At 41.7% G+C, this 22289-nt stretch overlaps 1 protein-coding gene across 1 annotated transcript; it reads right to left on the minus strand.

Moving 5' to 3' along the window:
• Positions 1-1697: 1697 nt before the first annotated feature.
• Positions 1698-20344, minus strand: VPS4B (vacuolar protein sorting 4 homolog B). The gene is made up of 11 exons (XM_042839829.1): positions 20213-20344; positions 17614-17725; positions 16385-16535; positions 15132-15199; positions 11881-12000; positions 11500-11656; positions 10566-10714; positions 10319-10400; positions 8649-8868; positions 5680-5817; positions 1698-3827 (listed from the first exon to the last, which is right to left on the minus strand). The coding sequence occupies exons 1-11, from the start codon at positions 20228-20230 to the stop codon at positions 3726-3728; spliced, it is 1317 nt and encodes a 438-aa protein (XP_042695763.1). The 5' UTR covers positions 20231-20344; the 3' UTR covers positions 1698-3725.
• Positions 20345-22289: the final 1945 nt, after the last annotated feature.

Below are 22289 nucleotides of genomic sequence, written 5' to 3' on the forward strand. Positions count from 1 at the left end.
GGAAGCAAACTGCCCATCAAGTGCTTGCAATAATTTATTTAAGTTGTGTGAATGGCTCTAAGTCAGCTGTGATTACTAGGATGAATCTGGTTAAGACAAACACGTTCGGAAGCCAACCAAGAAACCACAGCCATCATTCTGAAGGAAGGAAGGAGTATGCAGCAAAATCAAGGTGTTCCTGAGTATTTCAACAATTCAGAGCCATTAAAAAGCTTCCTGTCATGATAATCTTCAGAAAATAATGTGAAAAAATACATAGTGGAGCAGATTTTCATTAGGAAGAAGACTAAATAAACACAAAAAGTAGATCAAACAGGGGCTAAACAGAGAGTATTTAAGCAGTTTCTTTACTTCAGCTGCCAAAGAGCAAACTATGATCAGGCATATCTTACTGATAGGAGCACACGCAAAAGCTGATTTAAGGGTATCTGCCCAAACAATGTGTTCTGCTCCACTCCTTGTATCAAAAGCAATCAACTCACCTCTGAAGAATAGCAGTTGAATAATAATAATAAAATCAAAACCAATCAAACCTTACCAGTTTCTAAGACAGACAAAACCAACGCTTAAATCGGGGAAGGAGCAAACTCTGGATTCAGAGGTTAATCATGGGCCATGGGAAAAGATACAACCAGAGAATTTAATGAGTTTTTCTAACTCAATGAATATATGTGTTGAGATACGTAACGAGTGACAGAAAATCCAGTGTTAGTCAATGGGAAGAAACATCTGTGGAGAACAAAGCAAGCACAGATACAACTGATTTAAAAACTATTTTACCCATTGGAAATATTTTTTCATATTACAGTCAGAGGTAGCAATTGCACTAGAAGTTAGGAAAAAAATGTAGGCCAAGTAGCCAAAGACTAGTCACAGCTGACAGCATGAAAGATATACAAGTCGTTTATCCACTGCTTCGAGGTTCTGGTTATGTAAAGCAAATATAACCTTTAATCATCTATAAACCGAGCAGCACTGTTCAGAGTACAGAGGTTGCTCTGAAAGTAACGCCTCCTATTTATTTCCACAGAAACTACAACTGATACAAAGAGCACAGTGACACTGTTTGATAGAGCATACTCTCAGCTACAGAACACTGCTTTTCAACTTAGTCATCACAATTGGCTCTGCATTTTCACCAGCAATGAGCGAGAGCCCGCATGCTGTGCTCACAGAAATCTGCACCAGTGGAGGTGCTCCACTGCCACTGCTGCTGAAACGCACCACCCACTGCCTCACTGTGCTCACATCCATTGCTTGGCCTCCATAAATATTCAGCAAGCATCGATGAATGTCAACAGGTGTAATTTTTTATGTGTGGAGGAATTCCATGACACACCTCTGCTTCATTTGCACTCCTCTGCCAAATGCCATTCTGTCAGACTGCCCCTCTGCTGCCATCTGTCGCATGGCAAGAGCACATCATGGAATACTGGTAGGAAGTTGAACACTACTGCCGTGCCACCAACATCTGCCTCGGACACCATGGGCTGATATACTAAAATAGGAGGCATTACCTTTGGAGTAGAACTCGTAGCTTAGATTAACCCTGAAAACTGAAGTAAATGACATCTCCCCCCTGCCTCCTGCAGCTGTTCAGCTACATCTTTTGGGATAACTTAGCTGGGAATCTGTGATAATATATCAACTTATTCTCATTGTGCAAAAACAGCAAATCAAAAAGTTACCCTTGGGGCTGCAGTTCTAACCAGCACTGTTTATTTGGAATATTTCTAAAAACAACACCAAACAATGTTTCCATTACAGATGTCGCCCCACAGCCGAGCAAGCAGCAAGATGCAGGTTTAAAACATACAGTATACTTTTCTACGTTAAAGATAAGGGATTACACAGTTAGGTTTAGGGAAACCCATCAGACAAACAGACCTACGACAACAACAAAGAAACACGTTTCCTGAGAATTTTAAGATTGCCATAAGGACTGTCATTTATAAAGGTCAATTAACAAGTAATTCAGACGGTAGCTTCAAACCTCCAGGTGAGAACCCTGCCAGCGTGTGGCTCACTTCTCAAGCAGAGGCAACTGAGAACAAACCTGCTGCAACTAAGATTAAGTTTACAAATCACAGTAGCTTGCATCTACACTGGAATTCCCCCGCTTGCCCACAAAAAGGTGTGCAGCCCATTGAATCACATTCACATTTTCCAGCGCGAGACCAAAGTAAAGCTGTGTGAAACTGAATGCCTTTGGAAAGAACATTTCATTATGTTAGTAAACAAAAGCTCAGCACCTTGCAGATGAAAGAATCTGTCTCTGAGTATTTTGCTTAGCTGTCAAACGTAGAAACAAAAATCCAAACAAAAGTGATAAATCCTTGAAAGTAACATGGAAGGAATAATCACAGAACATAACTGATGTTGTACATTTTACTTCATTTAAGCACAGCAAATTTCACCCATCCTATGATTTATCGAGTACACAAAATATGTACAAAGAGGAAACCCAAACCCATAAAAAGACAATCATCCATGTGCCTATGTACATATGACATATGCACGTGAAATGTGCAATTTTCTTTTAATGCAAGTTAAACAAAGCGTATGCACAACAGAGTTGCACAGCCATTACAGAACAGAGCGTTCTGGGTATCCTCAAGATGTTTTGCATCCACAGCCAGTGCAAACTTACAAGGCACAAACTCAATGCTGACACTGTAGTGTTGTAAGTTCAGGCACATTTCGATTTGTAGTTCTTCAGAATAATAATCAGCAGAAGTGCTACTTCGGTACTAAAGTGCCAGCCTCTTCCCAAAGATTAAGCATGAAGTTGATGTAACCTGTATCAATAATGATCAGTGGGGTTCTGAATTAACCTAACCTATCACTGCAAAGTCTGTGGCTATATCATGCTATGTGCTCCTCACCTCTGACACTATGCTGCTTCCCAAAATGCCTCCCTTACGCTCTTCAATGACTACCCATACTTCGCTATTCTTGACATACGGAATCTTGCAAGTACTACTCAATGCTTTTTTCTAACTGTAGCCAAGCCTCTGATAAAACCAGATTTAAAAACCCAGCCATCAGGAGATCTTTCACATACTCGCATTTAACGAACCTTTGTTCAGTTGCATAGTGGGATGTGTATCAGCTAGTAAGGAGTTAAAAACAAAAGCCTGCTGCCTAAGGCAAAATTTTTAACGCAGCACAGCAGAAAAAGCCGAATACCGGGTTCATCAGTGTTTAAACAAAGCACTGGCTCATACAGTCTTCTCCTCACAGTGTTTTCTTTCTTACTTCAACTGCAAACACACACAGTATGCTCAATTAGCCAATCTTGTTGCATTTTTCTAAATGACAGAAGTAATTAACACATAGGCTGACTGCTACTGAAAACACCTGACCAATCAGAACTCTTGCACCCTCAAAAAAGGGTTTCTTCTTGAGCCTACCAGAAGTTCAGAACTCGCTTGTGCCCAGGTCTGATAGCTAAAACTGAACTGATCATTTAAAAATTACAAATATTTAATGAGTTGCCACATCACTTTGCTAAAATTGTATTTTCGGTATTATTTTTCAATAGAAGACATTTAATAGACATCTGAAGAAACAATATAAAAAGCATAAGGGTCTTTGCAAACAGATCTTCTACTCCTTCTGCAAAGTAAGAAAGGAGAGTTTATTGGCATTTATTTGGAGTGCCATCGATAAAGATGAGAATACTAAGGAAGTAAAAGTTCTAATGACCCACAGACATCTTTGGCTTAGCCTTCCTGACCAAAGTCTTCTGTAAATTTCTTTAGCTTCTCCAGGTCCTGCTCATTAACTGTTGGCTTTGTACTAGCTAGTGAGCTGAGCATATCGGCCTGTGGGAGAGAAAGCAAGAAAACATGCATTCAGAAAACACACCACTGCTAACAATATTGCTGTGAAGAAAAGTAAGCTTTAAAAAGCCTTTTAAAACAAGTTGACTATAGGAACTCTTACTTAAACAAAACTTCAATTAAGCCTGAACATTTCTGTACAAGGGCCATTTTTTAACTTCCTGAAGACAGACAATCAATGAGTTTTTCAGGAATTAAGCCACAATCCAAGGTTCAGCTTTAAAACAATTCATCCATTCAACAGGTGTTATTCACCACTGCCTACTGCAACAAACTGAGCTTCCCATCTTTCAGATACACATTTCAATACACTTTTAAGGACATCAGTTTAAAGTGGAAAACAATCACGTGTTCCCACATATTCTTCAGTGTTCTCCGACACAGAATTTCATCACTGATCTCCAGCAAAGATTCACTGCTCATGACTGGTAACTTCTGTTTCTTCAGCTCAGCCAGTTTCTTATGTTTATGTTTGACTACTAGAAAATGGAGGAGTTCAGAAAAAAAAAATCACAGAGGTGTGAACTAAAAGTCAGCAGTTAAGAAACCTTGTTAAAAAAATTTATAAGAAAAGTCCTGGCCAAAGGCAAATTAAATGAGGAGATGCTCAACATCTCATGTTACCATAAAAGCACAGGTTAAGTTAAAAGTCAACAACGTGATTTTCTAGATTTTCTCATCTCATCATACAACAGATACCCTGCTTAGAAAGAATTGAAGTCCGATCTTTTTAATGACAAGGACTGAGTTGGGACTCTGAAACAAGCCCCTGTGCAACATGGCACATTGGAGCCTACATTCCTTTAGGAGCATTGAAGGAATTGTATTTAATTCCAGGAAAGACTGATGAAAAATCCACCTAGTTTACACAGGCAGAAGTTTTAAGGCAGGCCTGCACTTGTTCACATCTTTTTGTGCTTCCTTCTGTGTGCAAATACACACGGATATTTCTCTCCTCAAACAAATGACGGTTACAGGTACAAAGCAGTGCATTCTATTTAGAGGTTTGTGATCCTTATGCAACACCTTCCTTTCATTCATTACAGAATCGTTTGCTCACAGGAACAGACATCAGCACAAATTTGACATCAAGTGTTTCCTTCAAACTATGCACTTATATTCAGAATCTTTTGCTGCTTGGGGATAAAATACAGAATAAGTGCTCAGCAATTTGTCATTTTTTAAGCAATAAATTGCAATTTGTCTCAAATATGATGTTTCATTCTTTAAACAAAAGCAAATATTTTAACACAAAAAAAAAATCCAGCTGAAAGCTAGTGAGAGCTGGCTACGTCATCTGTGATGAAGTATAATCCAAACTACCATTACATCCACCAGCATTTTACATTGTATTGGTTACGCTTGCATTTCTTTTGTGGGCAACATTTACCTACAGCACATTATTCCCAATTTACACTTGGATTTATGGATTTATATGCGGGAACATAATTTCCCACTTCTCAGTGTCAATAATAATGCTACAGAGCAATAGAAAGTAACATATCATGGAGCAGGAATTCTGAAGGTTTTAAATGAATAAAAGAAAAATTAAAGAAGGGAGGAAGGGTCAGGTGCTGTCTATACTGCATGCCACTAGAAAATAATAAATGCTTATCAGGAATGTAGAGCTGGCTAGCTGATAAACGTACTGTATTGTCGTGCTGTGTGTTGGGATTGAAATATCATCTGATATGTCCAAGCATGTCTGAAAACAAAGGGCTGAGCAAACTGCCTTGCATGCTGGCTCCAAAATATCTTCAGTATTTTCAGGATCCTGCAAAGCAAGAAATGCCACACACACACACACAAAAAAAAAAACAACAAACCAACCTACCATGGAAACTTTAGGCTCCAGTAATTTATCCCCTGGAACATCCATCCATGTCATTTCTTCAGCTTCAGGATCACCTGGAGAGCAAGGGGTGAACAAATCTACCATGGTATTTGGATTCGACACTGATGGTCCTTTTACCTAATAAATAAATACATAAATAAATAAACAAACTGAAGCTGAACATCTTTAGAGCAAAAGCATTCCCTGCATTTCCTGTAGATGCCTCACCCATACGGAAGTCTTACCCAGTGAAGTGGAATTGTGTAAAGATGCTGGCATCATTCACTCGAAAGCACACAGCAGTAGTCAGATACTTGACCTCATATCACATCAGAACCAATGAGCCTTCAAGGTAGGAATGTTAGTCGAAAGCTAACGTGTCAGGACTACCCTTTGGAGAAGACCACTCTCTTCTTAGTCCCAGGTCACTCTGGGAGTCCATTCACCACTGGTGAGCATTTCTAAAAAATTCTCAGCAGTTATTGCTGAGTGTCCCTCAAGTTAGGCAGCCATGGATGCCCTTTTAAGCTTTTACTTACTGTACTGCAAAGTTGTGGGCACCTTTTTGGACACAGTCTCAAACAGCACTTGATAAAAAATGGGGCCATCTAGTGGGAGAACAGAAACCATCCTTTTTTTCCAGATAGACGGACAGAAACTCAACAGCTGCACCAGCTGCCTCTTATCCTCTCACAGTGCATATCTAGGAGCTGTAGTTCTACCATCCTTCATCAGACAGTGAAGTATCACACATCTCCATGAACACAGAACATACGCAAAGATCAAAAACAACTGTTTTTAACAGCAGAGAATTGGATTTGCTGTTCCAGTCTGCTTTTAAAGCACAGCAAGGAAAAGCATGGATTATAATATTAGAAACTCACTTGGACAACCCAATATCAATCAGCTGCAACAAGCAATGGTTTACAATGAGTTACAAAAACGGAGCAAAGTGCTAGAAAAGGAGGCAGAGTGACTTTTTTTTATAGGGGCAGATGACGATTAGGACAAGGAATAGTTTTAAACTAAAAGAGAGCATATTTAGGTGAGATGTTAGGAGGAAACTTCTTAGCCAGAGGGCAGCGAGGCAGTGGCACAGCTGCCCGGAGAAGCTGTGGTGCCCCAGTCCTGCAGGTGCTCAAGGCCAGGTTGGATGGGGCCTTGTGCAGCTGAGCTGGTGCTGGCAGCCCTGCCCATGGCACAGGGTTGGAGCTGGTTGGGCCTTGAGGTCCCTTCCAACCCAAACCATCCCATGATTCTATTTAACTGGGACAAATTGCTATTATGGAAATAGTTAATAAAGCAAAGATTTTCCTTGTAAAAATAAAAGTCTGCATCCAATTAAAGCACAAACAAAACACGTGGAATAGACTTGCATCAGAACACTCAAAGCACTGTAGTTTTTGTTTTGTTTTTCTTGTTTGGCAAAAGAGGTAAGAATTGCCTTTGGTAAGAATTGCCTTTGGCTGCTCAGTTACTGTGGTAACTGAGATTATTTCATTGTTCTGTGGTAGTCTGAGACACGCCTCAGATGTCTGCAAATGTCCATGAAAGGCTAAACTGTGACAACCCATTGGCCAGAAATGTCATCATCGTTTGAAGACAACAATGGATAAATACTTCAGGCATCACTGCTTAAGGGAAGGAATAATCCAGAAATTCCCTGATATATCAAAACAGCTGCTTATTTTTTAAGCAAATGCAGCTAACAACAGCATCACAGCTTCAAAATACTGTTTCAAAATATTCTTTGATTTTAAACTGGAAAAAGTTCCTCAAAAAACCTATCAAATATTCCTCCCCACCACCAAAGTTACAGACTGCTGGCATATTTTAACAAGTTGATAATGTTTCCTCACTGCAAGCACTGGAATTTCAATAGATCTCTTACATTCTGAACCATATTGCATTTAAGCATTCTTTTCCCTTGGTGTCTTATGTGTTCCTTATAACTATGTGGAGAAAAGTGCCCACCTTCAGTTCACACTAACTCTAGCTGTTCAGTTTAGGGCCCTGGATGAGTTACTGGTAAAAAAAAAAAAAAACATACAAAAAACAGCCATCATAACTGATGAGCAAGAAATGCTGCCAATACAAATTGCATGTATGACACAAAGAGCAACAAAATTCAAGCTTTGGAAGCTTCCCTTTACAGAGTCAAAAGTCTCTACAGATAACAAGAATCCACTTTCACCTGAAATACATGAATTTCTGTAAAAAACAAAGTCTGCAGTAAAAATGTAAGCAGAGATTATTTTAGTTTGGATCTCTAAAAACCAAAACAACAGCAAGAAAAGACTAGACAAGAAAAATAGCATCATGCTATTTATACAATGTAGGTGTAACTGCTAGATAAGCAAAAAAAAGTCTTTTTTTTTTTTATATAGTTTCAACACCCTTTTTAGACAGCAACTAAGTGTAAAGCAGTTTTCACTTCACAGCAGCATCCATAAGATGCTCCTTGCTGCCCCAGCAATGACAGACCTTGCTCAGCCATCTTGCATCTTTACTACTGTCACAAGTAACATTAGGGGACTTGATGTTTTTACTGGAATCTTACAAGAATTTGAATTTCACAGTGTGAAGGACATCCCAAGCAAGCAGCTGTGCACTTGTAATTCATCTGTTCCCATGTAGATAAAGAATACATTTACACACATGAAAAACAATTGCATAACTTAGTATAGAAGAAGAGCACAACTCTAACACTCTGATTTAAGTTGAGCTTCAAACCGAATGCTTTTAACAGAGGTGAAGATTCGTTAGAGCTTGGATTACACAGCACAAATACCCAGAAACTTATGGCAGGACTTAGAAGTACTCCTTTGGTAGGTAAGAAGAACAGCGTACACACATCTGTAAGCACATGGTATTACCCCAAACCAAACTTGGCTTACTTACAAGAAGTTTTCAGATCAAATTAATTCTCAGAGTCGAAGCAATATGAAAAATGTCTGATTTTTACTTACTTTTTTAAAGTGAGTAGCTGACTGCACTTTTCTAACAGGCTGCATCAGCGCGTCGCGTACAATGATGCTTATATCTGCACCAGAGTAGCCATCGGTTCTTTTCCCAAGCTCCCGATAATCTGCTTCTGTTAGGACATTTGGAGTTGACCCGAGGTGCAGTTTGAACATCGCAGCCCTGGCGTGGTCTTCAGGTAAAGGAATATAAATGCGCTTCTCGAACCTGGTTTCAGAAAGATCAAAGCACAACGCTCCACAGACACTGGCTCACGCAGGTGCACAATGGAAAGAAGTTTATGCAAATCAGCACACACTTCGGTCCTAAATGAAACTGCTTCTTTCTGAGGTTGTATTATAAATGTTTTAAAAATATATCTCTGATATTCTGCAGCCTTAGTACTACTATATTAGTACTCATTAGTACCACTATAGCTATCATAAGCTACAATTGAACAACTACTTCCTTTTTATGACAAAAAGTCTCTTCAGACTGTCGGTTCACTCCAGCAAAGTTTGTGCTTTAAAAGAAAGTAACTGAAGGAAAAGGAGTCTTTTATAATGTTTAAGTATATCTGAACAGTTTTCACACTCAAAGAGCTGCCTGATAACACGTTCACACAACCAGTTTCTACACAGAACGCTGTAGTTGGAAACAGATTTGGAGTCTTACTCTTAATAAAGCTGTTGGCAGGAATGGTTAATAACTGCAGTGCTTCCTTTGAAGCATCTGTTCTCAAAGAGAGGACAACCTCCCACCAGGAAAGTAAGACCGACTCCAAGTAGAACACCACTAACTTCCTATATGTAACAAAGTGAGCCAAAACCATGACAGCTTAATTCTGTTATTGCAATGCTCTACCAGCTCCTTTAAGTTTTATGGATGAGAGATACTCATTCACACTGCAAAGATTGAGTACCACATTCACTTCTTATTCTTTCTGTGAAACTACATTCGCACAGGATGGAAGCGACCTCTGGAGGCCACATGGTATAAACTCACCAGTCAAAGCATGGTCAAGTTGAATTAAGTATATAGGTAAAATGACATTGCCACCAAAAAGCAATGTTTCTTTAGCCTACAAAAATTACCATTCTAAAGGTTGTATTTTCATCACAACGTAATCACATCTGGCACATGACTTCATTTGCCCTTTGCTGCTCTGCAGCTGGAAGATCCAGCTCATCAGATAAGGATACAAACATCATCCCATTACAGAAATGCAGCTGAAACACACACCGAAAGATCACAAATTGTGTGACCAGTACAGCAAAAATGATGCTTCTGTGTTACATAAAATTCTGTGAAATTACTCATGCTATTCACCAGTTTGCTACAGTTGAAAATGGTGGCTCTGCCCTCTCTTACCCTTCTGACCTGCTTATGTTGTATCTGGCCCCCCATACTCACTAGGAAACCAGTCAGCAAAGAAGCAGAAATTCTTTGCTCAGTCACATGGAATTAGCTGACCAAGAGATCACATTAACTACAGGACAAACGTAAGAGTGAACAATCCACTTCTTAAACGAAGGGGAGATTTGACTCAGTCCATCTCATGAGCCATGTCTGCAAGGATCAAGTGAATCACTCGCTCCAACAGCCTCACAATGAACCCTCACAACAGTTGTAAATTTCTGACCATAAACACAAATACATCAATCATAGGCCAACATACCTTCTCCTGATAGCAGAATCCAAAACCCAGGGTATGTTTGTTGCTCCCAAGACCAATATTCCCTCATTATCAACACCAACCCCTATACCAAGAAATAATTTCACCATTTAGAAAATAAACAGAGACTGTCTGATATTTTAGAACATTTACAAAATGTAATGGAGTAAAGCTGCAGATTTTTTCACATGTAAGCTATGTATTTCATGCATAGCTGAACTCCTTTGATTCTGAAAACTATTCAACTTACCTTGCATCTGGACTAAAAATTCTGTTTTAATCCGTCTAGCAGCCTCGCTTTCATTTTCACTTCTTGACCCACACAGTGAATCTATCTCATCAATGAAGATAATAGAGGGCTTGTTTTCTCTGGCAAGCTGGAACAGGTTTTTCACTAATCTTAAAAAAGGAAACAGCTGCAGTTATCTTAGTGTGCAAACCAGCAAGAACACGTAACTTTGGATTATGATGCAGTGATTTTGTTAAGAAAAATCTAAAACTAAAAAATAAAATGAATCCCACATAAGACATTAACAAAGCTACTCAAAGATACAACACCCTTTCAGCTCCAATAACTCTGCACTACACTGAGATGCTGAGTGAGATACCACTGAATAAGGTAACTTTAGGCTTCCTGGTCTTATTAACATGTTGCATTGTAACAAACATGCAGAATGAATGAGTGAGTGGTCACCATTTCCAACCCACATATGCCTATCTTTTCTGTCTTCAAGATTTTGTCTGAAAACAGAAAGTAGAAAAAAAAAAAAAAAGCCCTTCACACAGAGAAGGAAACATCATGTGTTATATACAGGGCTACTGCAACAGAGCCAGAAAGGGACAGAAAGGGACAATACCCCAACACTTCAGACTACTTCATTGTACAGTCACAGCTGGGATCAGAAGGGCATTGATCACCATCGTGCTCCCGATACTTTTGTCTGAACTAGTTATAAAAACAGTCTTGAGTACTGAAGAGCAGTCCAGCTGCTGCAGCACAACGTACAGTGCATAATGGTACCTTCATCTGACACTGCTCTGAAGCACAGAAAAATCTAAGGTTTACTTTAACAAGACACATAACTTTCCTTCAAATTTAATTTCTTTAGAGTATCCTATCTAGCTCTGAAAATGTAATTTCCTCTTGATGATATTTTCCTGGAATTCTGGAAACTCCAACTTACTTTTCACTCTCTCCTAACCACTTTGAGACCAGGTCAGAAGAGGATACTGAAAAGAAAGTGGAATTGTTTGCTTCTGTTGCAACAGCTTTTGCTAGATAAGACTTCCCTGTTCCCGGTGGTCCAAATAGAAGAATCCCTCTCCAGGGTGTTCTCTTTCCTGCAAGAAAGGAATCAGCAATCATCAAAACACTGTATCAAGAGCAAGTCTGTCTTCCTCATGAAGCCTCCCTATTTTACTAAGTTTCCTGTGTGTACCTGAGAAACATCTGTCATCTCAGCTTGAGCCACTGATGTATCAGCATCATGCTCTTCTCAGACTCTGCTCACACTACTCTCTTCAACATGGTATTTAGAATAGGAAATAAATGCTGTAATACTGACCTGTGAACAAGTGTGGAAATTTAATGGGCAAGATCACTGCTTCTTTAAGTGCTTCTTTGGCACCTTCAAGGCCAGCAACATCACTCCATTTTACATTTGGTCGCTCCATAACAATGGCACCTATAAGAAAAGATTGTATAAATCAGTGAGGCATGTTCTTCCACTGCTTGATACCATACATCTGAAAAAAGAAACCTACACACATGTTTGCATAAAATAAAAACAAGCCATTTCCACACAGATTTAAACATCAAACAACGCTAGGCAAACAGATAGCATTTCTACAGAGATTTGGCACTTGTTTTTCTTTTACTCCAATAAACCATCAATAAGCAGAGAGTTGTTAGAAGTTTTGCAATGTGCAAAGCTACTCTGTAACTGATCAGCAAACATACCAACAGCAGTTACAGAAGAGCACACCTCCTAAAAGGAGATCAACAAGATGTACACCACGACGCAGCACGCTCCCTAGAGTACGGTGCACAGGAAAGCACAAAAAAAACCTGCTGCGATCACTCAGAAGTAAAAGGAAGCCTGGAGACCAACATCAATTTGTTTTGCATCAAAACCAGAAGAGGCAAAGAAGGATCCAAGTTGCAGAAAATGTGAACAGTTCACAGAAGATGGATTATTCTAGAGAGAGTAAATACATGCAATTTTTATTTCCCCAAATGTATCACCATTACAAAAAAAAAAAAAAACAAAACACAGAATGATGAAGGCTCTGGCTGGGGCCCCAACACACGGAGTGATGGACGGTGAGGTCACTGACCAAGGGGTGGTAATGTCAGTAATGGAGATGGCTGTGACCTCGCTAGCCCTCCCTGTACAGATTTGGGCTCTGGCAGAGGCCAGCGTGCACTCGTGCCTGGACTCCAGTTGAGCATAGCTGCGAGACTTGGAGCACTGAGCGAGTTGGTTGCATTGAGCTGTGGGGCTGCTGGCACCAGTTCTTGGTGCCCGTCCCACAGTATCAGCAGCATTTCCCTCAGCCCTGCCTGCCTCGGGCAGCTGGGGCCGCACAGGGTGCGCTTGTAGCAGCAGAGGTGAGTGGTGCAGGACATCACGGCCCCTGCAGCAGCTGGTGGGGAACAGGGACCAGGAGGGTTTGCTGCTGAGGGACCGGGGCAGCGAGTGACCGCGGGCTCTCTCTCTCTTTTGCAGTTCGTAACACCTTCTGCTTGCTGCAGCACCAGCGAGGGGAGCAGCTTCCCGACCTCAGCTCTCCCCAGCCCACCGCACAGCCCGGGGCCATGGACGTGGCATCCGACTGGGTCTGCCCCATCTGCGGGCAAATTCGGGAGGATGTCACCTACGTGACCCCCTGCCAACACCAGTTGTGCTACGGCTGTGCCATCTGGTGGGCCTACAAGAAGCCGAGCTGTGCCGTATGCGGGCACAAAATAAGAACTATCCGATACTCGGTGAGGTCGGATGATGACTTCCTCGAGTGTGCTGTCCCGCAGCCCGCAGCGCACTCAGACCAAGATCAAGGCCTGCAGGAGGAGCAGGGGCCTGCAGAGCCGGTGCTCATCCCACCTGAGCACAACTTTCCAGCTAAGGTCTAGGCTACATTTTGCAAGGAACATCAGGAAGACCTTCAACCCCTGCTCCAATGGCTGCAGGACAAGATCCAGCAGCAGTCCAGCAATGACTGGTGGGAAGTGGAACTGGGGATGTGGTCCACCATGAACTTCCTCTGTGAGCATGGACTGGACGAGGAGGCTTTGGTGCAGGCGCTGCAGCTGATCACCAGCGGTGATGTGGTGCCCTTCGTGAGAAGGCTCATCGGCACCACAGCAGCCCTGTACGGCCCCACGATCCGCCACGAGCTGGACCACCGGGACAGCCACGCTGCTGGAGGACGGGAGGACAGCCCTGCAGCCAGCACCATCAGCAGCACCTCCCATCAGCTGGAAGACTAAGCAACAGAGTGCAAAAGGCCTTTAAAGTTCTGAGAGTGCATGACAATACACCCACAACTATGTTCCAGTTTGAATTTTAGTGGCCACTACTCCCACAGTGAGTCAAGTTGCTGTTAAAATCAAAATGTTGATAAATAACCATAGGTGTGGAAGGTTCCTTAAGACCAAGTCAGCTAAGAGTAACAAGGCAGTAAAACTGAATACAGGGCATATCTATAGCTGTCACAGGAAGTAAAATTGAGTGAAGGCTGCCCAGAACTTACACTGAATAGGAGACTCCTATGTTAAGTTTAAAAACACCAAAGATGTCACATCTCAGATGTTGAAAGCAAGAGAATGAATAAACAAGAACCTTACAGTTCATAGGAAACACTTCAAGAAGTGCCGGGTGCAAGACACTGTTGATGAACTGAAGGTCAGATTAATTTTGGAAGAAACAAAATGGTTATAGTGAAGCACAGGCTAAGAGTCCAATGCTTAATGATTTTACAATATAGGAAATTGTCCCATAGGACCAAACACAGAATTGAGTAAACATGTAGAGAAGCAGAAGTATGGCACAGTTTACAAATGTATACAGCAGCTCCTGTAATGACAGAAACTGAGAGATCAAACAAATGCATTTGATCTCTGTTTTACTGCAAATAAGAAGGAGAATGAAGTTTCTTCATATCGATACGCATCACCTGGCAGGCAAGCTTTCACCAATTCCTTACCATTAAGGAGTAATGAATACCAAGCTAAGCCACTTCTTTACTGGGTAAAAAACTACTGCTAGCTGCTATATATTGCATCACTGAATGTGTACAGCACATTATTTCAAAAACAGAAACAACTATGTTACTCAACTGAGTAACACCCCTCATCACAGCAACATGAGGAAACCCTGCCTGTTGCTGTGAACAAACAAGAATCCATCTTCCCACCTTAGCAACTTGAGTTCGAGCCTTTCTGTGAAAATGGTCCTGTTTATTCCACATACTTGGATGGCATCTGTCACTCTGGCCCCTGGGCAATAATATGGCAATGCACCTAAGAGTAAAACTGGCACAGTCTAACAAAATAGCTATCTGGGATCCTGCCACTATTCCCTTTGGAAAATGTTTTCTTGATAAATAATACAATTTCAACATATTCACCACTGAATTTCATGGCATGCAAACCCATATTGTCATTAAGACTGTACTTGGATGTGAAGATTATATACTAGTTGAACCACTTAAAGTTAACTGGCAAAAAACCCCAAACCAACAACAAAACCAAACAACTAGAAATTCACTCGACCAAAGTCACCTCCATTTAAATAAATAGAGGCTTCGAAGTTACCTTGAAGTTGATTCTGCAGTTTCTTTTTCTCAGGATCCTCTGACTCTCCTTCCCCATCACTGTCATTCCTGATATGGAAACAAGAAATAAAATGTTGAAATACACAGAGAGACGCTGTCCTAGGTTACAAATCAGAAAGCAAGTAGAAAAGACATCGCTCTAAGGAATGAAAAACCTTACCATTTTAGAGTCTTTCAGCTCTCTACAAGTTTACATCACTGTAGTCTTGTTTTTCTACACTAATTCTCCCCTCCCCAACCATTTCAACTTCCTTGCAGACCTGAGCCCTTCCTCTCAACTCACTTCTACGCATGTTGACTCAGCCTCTAGGAAACAAAAGCAAGATGGAAGCAGCAAAATGGTTTCACTGTGGATGCTGGCACTTACTCCTTGTCCAGAATTGCAACTGGACTTGGCCAATTGCATTTAGTACTATGAAGGTCTCTGGTCTTGTCAAAGTAAAGGAAGTTAAGAGTAGAAAAAAGTATATGAGGTAAGGAAGAAATAAAATGGAGACACGTAGCCTCATGCTTCCTTCTACTACAAACCAGCAGAACAGCTCAAAAAACAGTTCATGAAATGAGCAGCCAATGAAAGACACTGCAAATCGGGTGAAGTTTCAAGAGACAACTGAGCAGTTCTAGCTGTTCAGGACTACCAAAAAGGGCAATCTCACTCAGAGACACCACTGTGAAACACTTCTTTTACCTTAGCAAATACAAAAGAGGATCTGCTTGTTCAGGTGGACTGATTCAGCTCTCAGATGTGCAAAATGAAAAACAGATCTAATAAAAGGAAGGCAGTGGATAGGCAGGAGTGATTCAGACCATCAGAACATCAGCCTATGACAGAACCTTGTTACCTCTTACCAAATGTAAGCCAAATAAAACTTAGACCACAGTAAGCATCACCAAATCTGAATTTGTTTTCTAGTTATTAAGTATTCACATGCAGAAGAATTGTGTCACTAGGCTCACTGTCATTGAACCCAAAAAGCAAATATTAGTGTGAAACAGCTTTCATTCTTCAGTCAATTTCCTATGGAAGCATTCAAAGACGTACCAAACAAGCACAAAAAAGCCTGTGATGTTAACTTACATTATTTTTCCTTTTTAAGCCAGTGTACTTCAGCATTAGCAGTTACCTGAAGTGAAGCACTTGAAAAACACTATTTGAAGAGATCTCTGAAAAGCTGAATCTTAGAATAAGCTGAGTTCAGGAAGTATTTTGCTTTACCTTCTCACAGAACATACCCTTTTCCATCAGAAGGACCAGACTCTTTAACTGGCTTTGGTGCAGTTTTCTCTCTCTTTTTCAGATATTCTTTCAGTTTTTCTGCTCTGTCCAAATATTCTGCACACTTCACTCTAATGCTCTGTTTTGCTTTATCACCCTGTGCTTCATCTGAGAGTTTGAAGAGAAACAATGTTAACAGCAAAATACACGTGTGTCATTCAGAAAACATCTTTATGTCTTATCAAGATACTTCTCTCAGGGCTTACCACATATCCAAATGTTTCATTTACTTATTATTTCCTCTATGCCACAGAAAGAAGTGACAGGAAAGAAGTTAACACCTACAAATCAATGGTAAATAATCACTTACAAATCAAATATACACCTGAACATTGCTTTGCCTTAAAAACTTGACTGAACAGGAATAAGGACAATGGCACTGGCAGCTTTTTCTGTCTCAAACTGCTATACAGTGTCTTAAACATCTGAAAAAATGAGGAGTGGTTTGACAGCCACAGTTCTGTTAGTCACTACTGCAGTATTTTGAATCAGCAACCAAGCTTGAAAATATGAAGCTCATGTGCTAAGTTCCCAAAAGTACCTCAGTACTGTTAAAAGCACAGAAGTCGTACTCTGACAAAATCCAAAAGAAATAAATGGACAATATAATTTGTGTTTATCAATCCCTAAGTAACTGTAAAGGAAAAAGTGGATTTTGTCTTATTTTCCAAGTCATAGGAGTTCTGTGAGTGCTCATGTCAGGCTAGCAACCCTAGCCCACTCAAATTAGGCCTGTTACCTACATTAAGGAAATGCATTATTTGCATACAAACATTGGACATGAGGCAAAAGGCACAGAGAAATGTGAAAACAAAAGCATAAAATAATTACGAGGGAATGAAAACTGAAGAAAGACAAGAGAATACAAGTCCACCTGATACACTGTGCTGGCCAAGATTAGTGTGACTGACATAAATTAGTAAAAAACACCAGTAGAAAAAGCATATGAAAGCAAAAGGCACGAGTTAATGAGCAAAAAACAACCTGTGGATGCTACTAAGAGTTCTTACAAGAAGGGAGCAGGCATGCTATATAGTGAGGACAAAAGTTGCATAATATACCACCTCAGCCAAGCTACAGAGAGCAAGTGTCAACTGACAGTCAGAAGTCAAACACTGATGTCGATAGAGGAGACTACTGCAGGCAATATAAAACTTGGCTTCATCACCCAGTGCATCACACTTACATTTAACGACGTGGATAAAATACTGCACAGCATGCTGGTACAAACGGAAGGCTTCCTCATAGTTTCCTGCTTTATCTTCTTGTGCTGCCTTACTAGCAAGGTCTATTGCTTTCTGTAACACAGGTAAATAATTCAAATGAGTGCTGTGTGAGTGTTTCATGTGATCAAAGAGATTTTAAGCCGCTGCTCTGCCCCTTTTGGTGGCCAGCTTTTCTGCTCTTTAATGTTTACCCAAAACAGTTGATGTTATTGAAGACTTGTTGTCAGTTGTCTTCATCAAATCCTATTGGCTTCAAAGTCGCTACTGGAAGAAAATGATTACAAAGCAATGAAACCAGCACCCTTTCCCCTCTGACCCAACGCCAGGAGTTAGTTTCAAAGACTCATTATTTGGTAAGCTTCTCTTGAAGGCTTTAGGTACTTGATATCCAAGTGAGAAATTCTAACCATCTCTCCAGTGTGCTTATGGAGGGAGCCCAATGGACAGGAAATGTACCTAAATTATCACAGAAGTTAAGGACAATTTAGAGGTGGATTTTTATTTGTGCTAATTTGAAATATATCTGGTCGTAATCTAAGACACCACACTGGCCTGTGGATTTGTTGATATTACTGTTATTCCTTTGCTTTTGAGTTCTTATTATTACATTTCATTCCTTGGAACATCCGTACTTCTTCAGGACAATTAAAACTGACAATTCAAATGACCGAGGCACCTATGCTTAGAAAAGCCAGAGTTGACTAACGCTTCCTAGAACTTCTACGGCCCCATACGCATTTTTCTACCTCTGCCAGTTCATTTCCCAAGGCACACACAGCACGCTCATGACGACTGTGCTAACATCAGGCAGCAAGGTGAAGATGTTCAACCTCATCACAGGGTTTTCACTAGACACTGCTGTGCACGTGCTCTCAACAGCAACCTGCCACTGACGCGTCTCAGTCAAAACCAAGCTGATAAACTGAAGCCACCAGAGAAAGAGGAGCAAAACTTCTCCTTCTATTGTTTTGTCTTGCTTTTTTGGAAATAAAGATCATCTCATTGGATCCATCTGAAATTAAGAATAATTTATTTCAAAACAATCACCTGACAAGCAAGACTATGGATCCTTTGTGACAAGTGTTGAAAACAGAGCAAACATCTGTTTCTTTGAAACAGAACTTAGTCTTTCCTCACTGCTGACCTCGTGCTGCCCTCTACAAACCATTCAAATTCAGCACAACAAAAATAAATTCCAAACAATAATTTCTGTTACTTTGGTGATTTAATTACCACAAGAACAGTCCAATGATTCCTGGATGCAGCACAACAAAAGCAGAACTATGATACAAGCAACACTGTATCCAAACAACAAATAAGAGTTGGACTTGCTAATTCTTGTGTAACACTTCTAACCCAGGATATTTTATGCTGCTATGGTTCCGTGCTCTAAATGGTAAAGACTGCCTCTGCTCAATGGTAAGTCTCCTAACAGGGCATCTTAGAGCCTTGCTCCTTTGAAATACAAAAACAAAGGCCTACATCACGTACTGGCTGTTTGTGGTGTTTCTTTTTTTAAACAAAAACCTAGAACACCATCACTTGGGTATTAGACTCTCAGCTCTGGTACTTGATTACATCAGGAAGGCTCTTAGCCTGCTACTGCGATGAAAAACATGAGTATCAAACAGGAAATAATTTATATGAAAGTTGTATGAAATAAGGCATAGCTGTAACCATAAATAAGGCACAAGCTATACCTACGGGGCTATAGTTTGATAGCTGGATGAAGACCACCCTCGGAATGAACATTGGCTTTGCTCTCCTGCTTACTCTGAGCCCTGCAATTTCACAGAAGGGCTCCGGTTGGAAGGGACCATAAAGTCCACCCAGTTCCAATCCCCCTTTCATGGGCAGAGCTGCCCCCCACCAGCTCAGGCTGCCCAGGGCCCCATTCAACCCGGCCTCGAGTACCTCCAGGGATGGGGCACCACAGCTTTTCTGGACAGCTTGTGCCAGAGCCTAGCAACCCCCTGAGTAAGGAGTTATTCCTAACATCTAACTTAAATTTCCCCTCTTTTGGTTTAAAACCCTTTGCCTTATCTCTATCAGACCATGCAAGAAGTCAGTTCCCCTCCTGTTTATAAGCTCCCATCAACTACTGGAAGGCCACAGTGAGATCTCTCCCAGCTTGGTGAGTATAAGCACTACATAGCCTTAAACACAGTTCAAACAGGTTTAAAACTACTTTTTGCACAGATCATTCCTGGATTTATTTTGAACCGACAACACAAGCAGTTACACTCCCACAACCGAAGGCTAAAATAAAAAAATAAAAAGGTATAGAGAGTAGACAAGCATTTCTGAGAGCAGTGCTCTCAGCAGAACCCCAATCCAAAGTATGTCTCCAACTCACAGCAGGCCGCAGTCTTGCCCCAGAGGCTACCGGACCTTCTGGTCCCGGCCGTGCAGGGGACTACCCGGGGTCCTCCGGCGTTTCCGAGCCCCCTCTCAGGCCTCCTCGACGCCCCGCTACCGTCGCCGCTTCTGCCCCCAGGCCCAGCCCGGCGCCCCACCCCGCCGAGCCCGCCCTCTCGGGTTCAACAGGACCCGCTGTACCTGCAGGTTGCCCGACATGGCGGGGCGCCGGGAAGGGGAAGGACACGAGACGAGACTGACCGCGGCTGGCCGGAACTGCCCTTCCCGCCACCGCCGCCCACCGAACCGAAACGCCGGCCTCCGCCAGCCGCTTCCGCACCTCAGCGCCGGCCAGACAGCTTCCGCTTCCGCTTCCGGGCAGCGCCCCGCGCGCGTCATCTGACGTCAGCACGCCGCGCCCCGCCCTATCCGAGGGGCTGTGCGCATGCTGGCGGGGCGCCGGAAGCGGAAGTTAGTGGGCTGGAGGGTTGCAGTGGGGCTGTGGGAGTGGAGGTGGTGTCAGGTCCAGCAGTGACATAGGGCATAGGGCATAGGGCTGAGCCGCGTTGAGGTCTGATGTTTTCCTGCTGTGGAGAGCCTGCTGTAGCGGGGGCTGGGTTGAATGCTCTCCAGATGTCCCTTCCAGTCCCCGCGACTCTGTGATCGTTTCTGTAAAATGTTAAATGGTCGTTTACGGGGTTTTGAATAAATCTCTGTTTTTTCCTCGTGCCTCACGTTTGGGACACAAAGACATTTTTTTCTTCCATCTCTGCTTTCTCACACCATTTGCTTGCTTTCAGCAGCACTGTCTTTTGCATAATCCAAGCACTGGATGCTTTTATTCACAGAACCAGCTCTTAATAACTCCTGACAGTCATAAGCAATCAGGCGTTAGTCACCGTCACCTGCGGCTCAGCAATAAGCCTCAGCTCACAGGTAGTGTCTGCAAAAAAGCAATGGTGTGACTCAGAAAGCACAGCACATTACAAAAGAATTTTGTAAACTTGCTATATGGATTTCAGACTTACGAACTTCTGCTAAGTCAGTGCAACAGTTGTGTTAAATTAGTGTCATTATCCTTCCCATGTAATACTGTTAGGAAAACTCTGCCTTAGATTCACAATCCTCATTTTTCCACCTGCCTCCAACTAAGCCCAGTACAGTCTGCTCTGGGATGAGGGTAAAAGGCACAAGCACAGTCAGCCCTATGTCTAGGAAGGTTGATGTAATTTCTTCCTGAAGTCCTCTGGTCAGCAGTTTGTTTTGCTTAATGTCTTCATATGTGCACACAGTAAAGGATGCACAGGCTGATGTTCAGGCATGATCAGTAACAGCTGTTCTTCTATTGCAAATGTGAAAGGGCACAATGTAGCAAAGACTACTGGATGTAATCAGGCTCTGGGAAATGAGATGGCAAAGGAAATGTTGGAGCTAAGAGTAACGTTCAGGAATCAGAATGATATGGGTTGGAAGGGATCTTAAAGATCATCTTGTTCCAATCCCCCACTGGAAGTAGGTAGCATTTCTGGCTGTGCCATCTGTATCTATGGTTTTCAAATCTGTAATGCTACACCTAGCTTTTAGACCTAGGTCTAAAACAGTACACGAGTCACAGGCATGTAAGTAATGTCTCTCCACTCACACTTTGCAGGCTTCCGAAACTCCACGTATAAATGTGTTTCTCTGACTGTGAATGAGATTTAAAAAAATAAATCAGAAAAGGCACATGTATATTTACAGATAACAGGCTAAATCTTGTACTTCTTAATTAAACCTTACTCATACAATATTCCTATCGTGTGACTTTGCAGCTAGTCTTGCCTAAGGAAATATTGGCTGAACGCTGAGTAATAACATCACAACAGACTCCTGAGAAGCTAATGAAGTATCACAGCAAGAGTATAGTTTCAACTTGAAAGATGTGTATGGTCACATTTTTGAATGCTTTCAATTGCTGAATTGCTATGTTACAATATTCTCAAAATCCATATCACCATTGTTGTGTTCAGTTGAGTGTAATGACAATAAAATATATTAATGATGTTAAATGAAGATATCATAGAATCATAGAATATCCCAAGTTGGAAGAGACCCACAAGGATCACCAAGTCCATCTCCTGTCTCCACACAGCACTACACAAAATTCAAACCCAATGTCTGAGAGCACTGTCCAGATGCTCCTTGAACTCTTGGATGTTGGGGCTGCCCTGTGCAGCCTGTTCCATGCCCACCGCCCTCTGGTGCAGAACCTTTCCCAACCCCCAGCTGCCCTCTCCTG

Source organism: Centrocercus urophasianus, unplaced genomic scaffold (genome assembly GCF_019232065.1).
Source record: "Centrocercus urophasianus isolate 14NV4802_14NV808 unplaced genomic scaffold, USGS_Curo_1.0 seq_11, whole genome shotgun sequence".
Taxonomy (NCBI): Eukaryota; Metazoa; Chordata; class Aves; order Galliformes; family Phasianidae; genus Centrocercus; species Centrocercus urophasianus.